This window comes from Gobius niger (assembly GCF_951799975.1).
Source record: "Gobius niger genome assembly, chromosome: 15".
Classification (NCBI taxonomy): domain Eukaryota; kingdom Metazoa; phylum Chordata; class Actinopteri; order Gobiiformes; family Gobiidae; genus Gobius; species Gobius niger.
The window spans coordinates 6007074-6019337 of NC_136866.1; the positions used below are offsets into that span (position 1 = coordinate 6007074).

General features: G+C 38.5%; 1 protein-coding gene across 3 annotated transcripts in view; it reads left to right on the plus strand.

Moving 5' to 3' along the window:
• The window catches only part of LOC306974522 (inositol-trisphosphate 3-kinase A-like), a 39444-nt gene that overhangs the window by 20905 nt on the left and 6275 nt on the right, over nucleotides 1-12264 (plus strand). For all 3 annotated transcript variants that reach the window (XM_079571805.1, XM_079571804.1, XM_079571806.1), the window contains exons 6-11: nucleotides 2886-2985; nucleotides 4331-4368; nucleotides 4665-4840; nucleotides 6153-6357; nucleotides 10390-10491; nucleotides 10731-10802. In XM_079571805.1, coding sequence (XP_079427931.1) covers nucleotides 2886-2985; nucleotides 4331-4368; nucleotides 4665-4840; nucleotides 6153-6357; nucleotides 10390-10491; nucleotides 10731-10802 — 693 coding nt within the window. The remainder of the gene's footprint in view (nucleotides 1-2885; nucleotides 2986-4330; nucleotides 4369-4664; nucleotides 4841-6152; nucleotides 6358-10389; nucleotides 10492-10730; nucleotides 10803-12264) is intronic.

Here is a 12264-nt window from a genome sequence, read left to right on the forward strand (position 1 = left end):
AAATAATCGTTAGTTGCAGCTCTAAAATATATTGTAAATATATATGTTTATTGTATTTAATTAAAGTGCAACATAAACAAAATTTAAAAGGCCTTTCTCTCTCTGCAAAGTCACTGTGCAGTGCGCTACAAAGATTGTAGCATCCAAATTATTTATGCTCTATTTGGATTAATAAACTAATAACTAACTAATAAAACAACAATAAATCCGTAGGTGGGTTCTGTTCTTCTTCCTCTGAGCAAAGGGCAGAGAGCTAAGAAGAAAAACAAATTAGATTTTTTTTTTAAACAAATTTTTCCCAGCCCTATGTTACTGTTACTCTTTCTTCCTTACCTTTTTCCCTGCTGTTTTGTCATGTTTTCATCTCGTTTTTGTCACTTTTTAATTGTGTTGCTTTTTTTGTGGCTTTTTCATCACTTTTTCATTGTATGTTTGTGGCTCTTTATTTTTTTGTGTGTGTTTTTTAATTTAAAATCTTCAACAAAACGATAACGGCACATACATGAATAAAACAAAGATCAAGTTAAAATATATTTTACAAATGGAGTATTTTCATCCTCTATTGAAGAAGCTTTTGGATTTGGTTAAAGCCTTTTCGTTGTCATAATACGTCTCCTCCCCGTAGCTTCCTCCAGCCCTCACTATCCCCCAAGTGCTGCTTATGAGTGGATTTATGCCATGCTTACTCATGTCTGACCGCTTCATCTCTCACCCTTACATTTATGGAGTGCTCGTCTTAGGTTGATGCCGTTCTCATTTTTAATATCGCTTCGCTTTATATGTTCTTCAAAGTCTCCCGTGTCGCAAACGCTGTGACAAACTATTATCATTACGAACTTGACACAGACCAGGCACTTTCTCACACACAGCCAGCGAGTTACATTAGACAGACGACGGGGAAAGTCCGACTCTTGGCTTCTTCCCAGAGTTTAACGTGATCCCGGGACCTTTTTTTTTTTTTCTTTTTTTTTTTTTAAGCTTAAAAGTACATGGAAAATATGAGGAATGCCATTACTGTCTCCAACGTGCTCATACTTTTTAACCTTACAAAGTCCGAGGGTCAGGCTCCTCTCTCTGGCTGACCTGCCTTCTGGTTTTCCACCATGTGATGTGTACACGCAGTTTTTTTTCTTTTCCCAAAATATTTCCCCGACTCTCTTCTTCAGCGGTGCAGACAGAAACGGACCACGTGACTCGAGCAGAAATGAGCGTTTTTTCGAAGCGCATGGGCCATAGATAGACATGGCTTAAACGCTGCCTTCTATGGTGTCTAACGTTTTCCCAGTCTTCCCTCTTCATCCTCCTCCTCTTCACTATTTTGTCTATTTGGAGAGATAATATTGTGCTTCTTAATGTGAGCGGACAGGGGAAATCCTTTGTGGATGAGATCACGGCATAATCTAAAAAAGAACCTGAAAGTTGTTTGGCATAGTGTACAGTGGAGCTGTACAGTATGTGAAGGTGACATATCATCCATATCCCAAGAAGCCACAATAAACCACAAAATCAATCATTTTATTCTTTTCTACTGTAGGTGAATTCTCTTTTAACCTCTTTATCCCACTTTAACCGAGCATATTTTCTCCAGTTCAGCTTTATCCAAATCTAAGAGCTTACAACCATTATGCAACCCCTCGTTTTTGTCACATTGTCGTGTTTTCGGCTCTTTTTTTGTTGCTTTCTTCTACTTTTTAGTCATGTTTTTTTTTTTGCATTTCCAGCACATGTTTGTTGCTTCTTTGTTTCTTTATTCCTGCGTTTTTGTCACTTTTTTGAAGCGTTTTTGTCGTGTTTTCGGCTCTTTTTTTGTTGCTTTCTTCTACTTTTTAGTCATGGTTTTTTTTGTGCATTTCCAGCACATGTTTGTTGCTTCTTTGTTTCTTTATTGCTGCGTTTTTGTCACTTTTTTGTCGGTCTTTTGTGGCTCTTTTATTGCCTATATCATCACGCTTTTGTTGTTGTTTTTTATTCTTTCTTGTTGTCTTTTCATCCTTGTTGCTTTGTTGACACTTTTCCCAAGATGCTTTTTGATTTGGGTAAAGCCAAACTGGAGAAAATGTGCTCAGTTCAGGTGGTTAAATTCTAAGTAGATTTTGTGGGATATTTTTTTTCCTATTTACTAGCAGAATGTGCAGTCTGTGTGTCATTGGGAAAGACACAACAACACCACATGAAGGTGTGTGTGAGTAGATTCCTCGATTCTTGCTGTGACCTTACAGTGTGTTTCCCAAAACTTTCAGCTTGCAAACTTCGTATTTGACCTGTTATTTTGACGATTAAAAAGCTTGAGACAAAAATAAAATGTCATGTGAACAGTCTCTTGAGACAAATAATGTCTCTTCACGTCTGCTTGTGTCTCTGGCAGGAGTCCCGCAGATCAATGTGTCCCGGACAGGAACAGGGAGAGCCCTGAGGAGGAAGAAAAAAAAGAAAAAAGCACGATTGTGTGTGTGTGTGTTACCAAGGGAAACCCCCATCACAGCAATGAATTAAAACGTCCAAAAATAAAGGCTTTCGAGTGGGAGAGTGATTGAAGAGAGGTTTCCATTAGGTCAGGGATCCCCGTCTGTGTGTGTGTGTGTGTGCGTTGTTAGGTGCGCTGCCTTGAAGTCGTGTTTTGCTTAAGGCCGTTTTAAACAAAAGCGGTAGGAAAGTGCTGGATCAGTCAAAAGGGCTTAAGAGCTGGGGGGGGAACTTAAATTACAGGTGCTCGTTTCCAGGGGTGATATTTAAGCCGCTGCGCACTGTAATTGAGGACGCACCACTTAGGAAACCCAGCTTAAGTCATGTTGTTCTGCATTGAGATGATTAAGGGATTTTGTCTTTTGACACTAATGATCTTTGTGGTTGTGTTTCTGTCTTTTTTTTTTTTTTTTTTTCAATAGCACAAATCCTGGAAGAAAATCAAGAACATGGTCCACTGGTCGCCGTTCGTCATGTCCTTTAAGAAGAAGTATCCCTGGATACAGCTGGCGGGGCATGCAGGTACACGGCGGTGTGCAGGGGGAGACTGCATTCTTCGTAGTTTCAAAACACTCCTCCCACACGCAAGCACAGTGCGAAGTCCTTGGCGGTGTTTTCAGAGAAACCGAGGCGAAATATTACAAAACGCACAAGTTTGGAAAAAAAATCAAGAAAAATCTAAACGAGAACTGAATTTGGAAAGGGGTTTTTATAATTCCCTCTGAGGTGTCACACAACTCTCACTGGATCCCTCATCATGTCCACTTCCTTTGTGCCTTATCTCAACCAATTTCACTGTAGTAATATGGCTTTCCAAGTAGGGATGCAAGTAGGGCCGATACCACATGCTTGTACTCATACTCGTACTCATGAGGTCCCGATACCAGAAACCGATACCATTTGACGTACGGCCAGCGCACCTACGAGGCGCACCTCTCAGCTGAGGAGAGAAGAAGCAACAAACTGGAGAATTGTTTAGTGTAAATACAATAATCCACATAGAGCTGACTTTATTACAGACTGCGCTCTCTAAACCAGAGTCTGAGCTGGATTTAACCAGAACTAAATGTTGTTAGTGCTGCAGCGTCTGCAGTGTTTACAACATACAGGCTAACGATGCTAACTCGCGATTAGCAGTTTTGGCCATTCTGACGCCGTTTTATGCCCAGGGGTTTATTAGTGACTAAAAAGTCCTCAGAAAATCCAAATTAAAGACATACAGCATGTTTATATTGAGCGAAAATGAGCTGCAGCAGAACAATGAAAACACTGTAGCTACTCGCTAAGCTACTATAAACACATGAGAAAATCTACTGGAGCTGAAGTAAAGACGAAAAGAGACCATTTAAGTAACATCTCAATACTATTGTTAAATAAAAACACATAAATCAATAAAGCACAGGCATTGAGGAGCTTTTGGACATGGACTTTTCTGTCTATGATGGACAGAGACATAAAAATTTAAAATTATATTGAATGAAAATAAAATAAATGGCATGAGCACAATTGTAATATAACTGCTCTTAAATGTGTCGCCTACTTTACTTAAGGAAATGTACATGAGTAAATGTATTAATTACAAACCAATCTACTGTGAAAAAAGTAAGAACGTTGAAGAAAATGCCTTGTACTCGTATTGGTGTTCGGTGTCGGCGAGTACTTAAATCCAGGTACTCGTATCGGTTTTAGAAAAAGTGATATCGGAGCATCCCTATTTCCAAGAGAAACCACCTTAAACTTGCTTGACTGGAAAGAAAGGGCCTCGAGCCTTTTTGCTTAGCTGGTCAATATGTTCTTAAACACCAAAACAAACTTTTTTGCAAATCCTTGAGGCTATGTTTTGTAACGTATGTTTTGTCTTTCCCAGGGAGCTTTAAGGCCGGAGCCAATGGTCGGATCTTAAAAGTAAGAATTTCAATATATTACAAGCAAGTTGACAAGTTTGTTTCAACACAGATGTAGTGGATGTATTGTGTGCCCCATAAATAAGGTTCTATTTAACAAATCTAGATTCATATTCAGCTTTAATTTAATTGCACTTCCAGTAAGGGCTTAACTTTATCATTTCTGGGAGAAGTAATGTCAACATTTTTAGTGCTTTTATGCTACTACTAACACAATCCCTCGTGCGTGTGCGTCATAGTAGATAATTAAGTGTGGCGTTAATCGTGATGTGAACATGTTTTAAAACTCTGCCTCAGAAACACTGTGAATGCGAGCAGCGCTGCCTGTCCCTCCTCATGAAGGACGTGCTGCAGCCTTACGTGCCCGGTTACCATGGCGACGTGGAGAAGGACGGTCAGAAGTACAACCAGATGGAGGATTTGTTGGCCGAGTTCGACTGCCCCTGTGTCATGGACTGTAAGATGGGCGTGAGGTGAGGGGGAAAAAAAAAAGAAAAAAAAACTGAGATGAAATGTTGAAACCGTCCTCTGCTGTGCTGCAATACATTTTGCAAAGCGTCTCGGATGCCGACTTACTTATATAGATACAGACGGTATCTCTGGAATCGCCCATATATGGTCATGTTTGAAAACCGTTAAGGGGAAAACAACTTTGAAAAAAATCTAAACTTTCTTTTATTATTCCAAAACGACTTTAACAAACGCTGAATTATGAATACAGTTTCTTCTAAATAAAGATACAAAGACATGGGGAGGAGCAAAGTGGTTCAACAGCCCATAAATACATTAAAAAAACGGAGAATGCTAACATGATGCTACATGTTAGCATCGGGCTAATGCTAACGATTGGGCACCCAGGGGGCCTTTGGGGCATGTCCAGTAGCCCTTGGGACTTTTTCTAAAGTGTAAAACACACTGCGTAATTAACTAGATTAGTATAAACATCTCAATTTGAGCAGAATAATCCAAATTTTAGTTGTTTTGACTAGGTAAGTTGTTCTTGGGCATTTTTCCTAGATTATTTCACTTGTTCTGAGATGTTTCTGACTCGTTTCGATACATTTCGTTCTTATTACAGGTAATTTTCTTTGCCAATGGGGTAAGAAAATTGGTCTTATCTCATTGGCAATTTTACTTTCTTATGTCAAGCGAGATTTACCTTAGAACTGGTCTGAAATGTCCTCAAACAAGCAAAGTAAACTTGGTCCGATCAGGAAAAATGTCCAAATTAGCGAAAAACGCTCAAAACAAGATACATTTCCTCAGTTCAAGTCATTTAAGACAATGCTTGATATTTACTTTTTGCAGTGCACTTCATTTTCTTGAATCTAATTCTTAAAATTACAGTTATTTCGGTTCTTGTGACTCGATATGAGTTTAAAATAAAGCTATTTTAATATAATATGGGGTCAATATCCTATAAGTGAACAGTGTACGTTTAAGTCTTTAGGATTTGTTTTTAACTGGTAGCCCTCGAACAACTTAATGCTCTTAAAGTAGCCCTCAGCTGAAATAAGGTTGGTGACCCCTGAGCTAGCGCTAGCTACGTTTTTTCACTTCTACAGAACAATCTGCTGTGAGAAAATATCCATATGGGCCTGATTTACACTTGACTTTATTTGTATGTGATAAATAAGTTCATATTCCACCAGAAAATGGCTAAAAAGAGTGAAAAATTGTGTTTCCCAAAAGATTCTATTTTCCCCCTCGGCGAGGCCACGCCCCCTTCTATGATGAGATGCCGTCTGTATCTATGTTTGTTGACCCTCCGTTTTTTTTTTTTAGGACATACCTGGAAGAAGAGCTGACCAAGGCCCGCAAGAAGCCCTCTCCGAGACCCGACATGTATCAGAAGATGATCGAGGTGGACCCCAGCGCCCCCACACCGGAAGAAAACGAGCACAAGACCGTGACCAAACCCAGATACATGCAGTGGAGGGAGACGATAAGCTCGACGGCCACGCTGGGGTTCAGGATAGAAGGCGTCAAGGTAGGACGTCGGCCCGGGACAATGGAGCACTTCCTTCCCCTCTTTCTTCTGCGTGGGTGTATGGTGTCCTTCATCGGGCAAGATCTCACTTCCTGTTTTGACCAGCAACTTCCTGCTGAGAACGTGTGTGCACGAGACTTTCTTTGTGGCGGATATTTTCCATTGCGGTTAGATTTTGCAAATTATTTCTGATATCAAGATTCAGTTCACAGTGAGCGGTTTAGACTCTTGAGGTGCTTTTACGCATGAAAGAGCGCTGAACTTTTTAACACATTTGACAATCGTGCAGAGGTCAAACGTACACTGCAAAAAGTACCCTACTAAAAACAAGGAAATAAATCTTAAAATAAGGCATTTTGTCTTGTTTTAAGGAAAAAATTCTGCCAATTTTTTTGCATTTTTTTCTTGCTAAGAATTCTTATTTCTAGAATATTTTTCTTATCATAAAACAAGAAAGAAAAACTAAACTTAAGCAAATAAATAGCTAGAATTAAGCAAGATGTCCTCAGAAAGTGGAATAATTTAGGGAAAACATTCTTATTTGGGGGTATTTTACTTAAATGTTGCTTGATTTAAGCAAAATTTTCTAAATTACACACATTTTTGAGCAAAATGTTCTTAATAAATACTAATGTTTAAGGAAAATATTGCCTGCGCCCGGAGACCCGTCTCCATGATGTGGAGCCAGGCTGATGGTCAGAATGACCTGGCTGGAGGATTCACCCATTGTACATGTTTTTAGTGGTAGGGGAAATGTACGCAGACACAGGGAGAACATGCTCCACACAGAAAGGCCCCGTCCTGGTGGGAATCGAACCCAGGACCTTCGAAGATTCAACAAGTTTTTCTTTCTTGTTACAAGAAAAATTAGCATGTTTTTTTTAGCAAATATATCTCAAGAAGAAATGGCTAGATTTTATTTCCTAAAATAAGATTTTTTTTCTCAAGAAAACTTTGCTCGGCAAGACATTATTACTTTTTAGGGAAAAAATAAGAACTTATTTCTTAAAGTAAGACATTTTTTACTTGCTTAGAATCCACTTGAGGAAATGTATCTTGTTTTGAGCGGTTTTCACTCATTTAGACATTTTTCCTGTTCGGACCAAGTTTACTTTGCAGGACATTTCAGACCAGTTCTAGGGTAAATCTCGCTTGAAATAAGAAAGTAATATTGCCAATGAGATAAGACCAATTTTCTTACCCCACTGGCAAAGAAAATTACCTGAAATAAGGACGAAATGTATCAAAACGAGTCAGAAACATCTCAGAACAAGTAAAATAATCTAGGACAAATGCCCAAGAACTTCTTAACTAGTCAAAACAACTAAAAGTTGGATTATTATGCTCAAATTGAGATGTTTATACTGATCTAGTTAAATACTTTTTGCAGTGTATTTCAAGTGGGAACGATTTTGTGTCAATGACTGGAGTGGAAAACCTTCATTCAAACCTTCAGTCGTTTTATTAGTGTTTGCATTTGTAGTGGTTTGTTTTAACGTCAACATAGATGAAGGTTTTTTCCATTTGTTATGTCCCGGGTTGTTCCAGTTCAGGGTAATTCATCTCAAGAAGCTTCATCAGCAACAAAACAACAACCCAGTACGGGTAACAAACTGAAAAACCTTTGGGAAAACTTCCATTTCATTGAGAGCTGCACAGACATGGTTTTAGACTATTAAAAAATAAAATCTAATTGAAATCTAAAAGCAGATAGGGGGGGAAACGCGCCGTATCATTCTGGCCCAATTGAGACCGTTCAAATTGCAAATCATCTGCAAACGGTTAATCAGTCGGCTGAGCTCGTACGTCTGTCCGTGGCAGCTCTACGGGCCGCGGCATCTGGCTCTGACACCGCACACATCTCACTATCTCCGGGTCAAGACCAAATAAGGACATCCCCTGTATCCCGCTGGTCTGTTGTCATGGCACCGAGGGCTATCCCAGAAAACAGAATTATGCCTCAGCTTTGTGCGCTGCTTATTGGATTACAAGATTTGAGATTCATAGATGGAGCGTGCATTTAAAAGTCTCTGTTTCCGCGTGTGAAATTAAAAGCAATGGTGCTTTTTTTTTTCTTGGGCAGCACCAAAGAGAGAAGATATTGCTGTAAATAGTACCTTGTTGCCTGGCAGCTGGGACTTTACTTGTTGCAGACTATTCCACACACTAGATAGAAGATGCTCAGCTATGATACTACAAATCCTTTACTGCATAACATATACCAATATATACAGTATATATACTATAATGAATTAATTTGTGCATAAAAATAACTATAAAACTGCCAATCACTACTACCAGTATGTGAAATGGCATTGTAGGCTGGACATGGTCGACTTTAAGTACTTTCAGGGGCAGAGTATTCCTGATCCAAAATGAAAATGACTATACTTGGATAAGGTCAGGAGGAGAAGGATATGAATAGCAATTCTATAGTTTACGCATTACAAAACTGCGAAAAGTAACTTACTAGATTAGTTTAGATGTCTCAATTTGAGCATAATAATCCACATTTTTGTTGTTTTTATTAGTTAAGATGTAGTTGGGCATTTGACCTAGATTATTTCACTTGTTTTGAGATGTTTCTGACTCGTTTCAATACATTTTGCTGTAATTTCAATACGTTTCTTTGCCAATGCGGTAAGAAAAAGGGTCTTGTCCCATTGGCAGTTTTGCTTTCTTATTTCAAGCGAGATTTACCATAGGACTAGTCTGAAATTTCATCAAACTAGCAAAATAATGTAGGTCTAATCTAATCTAATCTAATCAGATCAGGAAAAAGGTCTAAATGAGTGAAAACCCCTCAAAACAAGATATTCCCTCAGTTCAAGTCATTTAAGCCAATGCTTGATATTTACATTTTGTAGTGCATATCATTTTATGAAAGCTACCTTAAAGGAAAAGTAGAAGGAATTATTGATTTGAAACAATTTCATTTTTAGTTGTAAACTCGCTCCCAGTGCTTTCACTCATTCTGATCTCTTGCCATTTTATGTCTGCAATTGCGCTGCAAAACGTACCCTACTAAAAACAAGGACAAAAATCTTAAAATAAGACAATATAAGACATTCTGCCAATGGGGCAAGCATTTTTTTCTTGCTACGAATTCTTGTTTCTAGAATATTTTTCTTATCATAAAACAAGAAAGAAACACTAAATTTAAGCAAATAAATAGCTAGAATTAAGCAAAATGTCCTCAGAAAATGGATTAATTTAAGGAAAACATTCTTATTTAGTGAAAGATTGTGGGGTATTTTACTTAAATGTTGCTTGATTTAAGTAAAATGTTCTAAATTACATACATTTTTGAGTAAAATGTTCTTAATAAATACTAATATTTAAGGAAGAGATTGCCCGTGCCCGGGGACCCGTCTCCATGATGTGGAGCCAGGCTGATGGTCAGAATCACCTGGCTGGAGGGTTCACCTATTGTACATGTTTTTAGTGGTAGGAGAAACATACGCAGACACAGGGAGAACATGCTCCACACAGAATGGAATGTATTATCTCTCTGTGAGAATCAGTTCTTACATTAAGAGTTGTTGTGATCTTAGTTTTTCTTAAAATAAGAAAAAATATTCTTTGTCTAAAGCTGAAGAAGATTCAAAAAGTTTTTCTTTCTTGTTACAAGAAAAATTAGCATGTTTTTTAGCAAATATATCTGAACAAGAAATGGCTAGATTTTATTTCCTAAAATGAGAATTTTTTTCTCAAGAAAGAGAACTTTGCTCGGCAAGACATTATTACTTTTTAGGGAAAAAATAAGAACTTTTTATTTAAAGTAAGACATTTTTTACTTGCTTAGAATCCACTTTTTGCAGTGTGGTAATATGGAGGACTTATTGGCTCAAAATCCCTTTCCTGCCACAACGGTTATCTGTCCTGTAATCATCTCTGTCTTTCATGCTTTTGTAATCACACAATATCAACCTTGTTTCCCAAATGCTTTCTTCTTTATCTACGCCATATACACAATCATAGACTTCATAGCTATTCAGTTTGTCTAATGATTCCCCTTTTATGGACACGCAGAAAGAGGACGGCACGGTCAACAGAGACTTCAAGAAGACGAAAACGAGAGAGCAAGTGACTTTGGCCTTCCAGGACTTCGTCAAAGGAAATAAAGACATTCTGGTGAGTGTTTGGTGATAACAATGAGTGTGAGAAACGTCGCTGGGCAGTGGAAAAAACGACCTTATGTTTGCTGAGACTAAACAAAAGGGAAGTCCTTGGGAACTCCCTGTATCTTACACTCACAAAGCACACTCGCAAGACCAGCTCACTATCGATTATAAAGTCTTTTGTTATCAAATGCACAGCGAACAAAGCATTTTTTCTTTCTTTTAATAAAATGTACCTTGCCTTTCTTCCAGAACCTTTACCTCGAACGGCTTAAAGAAATCCGAGGCACGCTTGAGATTTCTCCATTTTTCAAAACACATGAGGTAAGTCTTGCGCAAAGCTGGATTTTGCACGTCGAATTTACTATTATTACGACATGTTAGCTATATTTTCTTTGACTAGAGAACACGCTGTCCGATGAAAACCCACATGTACAAATTTGTGACTCAAAGTTGCGTCATGGAAAGTGGCCAGCGGCAGCCTTGGCCACACAGTTAGTTTCACACTTATACAAACAACCCATCAGACATAACAGCCAAACAAAACAGGAAGCAAGAACCATTCTGCAGTGAGAGTTTTTAAAAGGCTTGTATTACTAGAATTATTTAGATACGGCGATGCAATGGTGTATTTTAAACACCCACACACCAAAAGCTGAAATTCATGTTTTGATAGTTCACTTTTCATTCTCCTCTCAAGTATAAATGCTCCTGGATATGTGTTAAAAACATGCAATGACGTTTATATCTAGTGCTGATGCTCCGGTCTCTGGTTTCTCATTCATGCATCCACCCTTAAAGCAGCACTATGTAACATGTTTACCTTAATAAATCCTTCTCGTAGTCCCTCTGGGGGTAATACAAGTGTTAATGGGATGACTGGAGGGTTTTTCATCTCCCCCTGGTGTCTCTGGCCAGAAAACCACGCTTGCAACTTGACTGCCAGCGGACCGGAGCCACCAATACACACTAATAGAATTACGAAGAAGAAGCTAACATGCTAATGGGCAAAGCTAACTGCGGGCTAGCGCCACTTAAATAGTATTTACAGCCAAGTTTGAGTGAAAAGAATTATTTCCATTGTGTAATTGGATGTACAATATCCCTCTCTCCCTTCGCCTTTCCTGTCAGCGTAGTATTTACTCTCTAAGACATTTAATAAGTTAAAAAATCGCAACTTGCTACGACACCTGCAGTTGCGCTTATGGCCTCTAGGGGCAAGAGTTACTTATTACTGCTTTGAAGATATAGGTCTAAAACGTTCTCAAACCCTCACACCTACACAGAGCTCTGGCTAGTTTTAAGCCAAGACTTAAAGTGGACATATCATGCAAAATCGACTCAAACCATGTTTTGGTTTGGTCGTCGAAGACACACCTGGAGTAGTATTTAACAACATTCAAGCAGTTTTGAGATAATCCCCGGACAAAGCTTTTAAAAGTGTCTGTTTCTTCTTCTACGGCGTCAGCGCCTCGTTCTGTTCCTCCTGATTACACTTGTTTCATTGTTCAAACCCAAAAACTGTCGGCTACATTTTTAGCTTAATCCAATATTATCAAAGTGTGTTTGTCTGCTGGAGCTGCTGACCATGCCGTACATTCAACATGGGAGTTATTTTTAAGAAAATTATTCCAATAGATGCCAGCAGGAGGAGCCTTTTCACCAGCTCTTTCTTTTTATCACCATTTAATTATTATAGAGACATATTTTTAAACTATAAAACGTAAAATATCAAAGCCGAGGCACCAAAATAGGTATATTTTTAAGATCCATATGCATGACATAT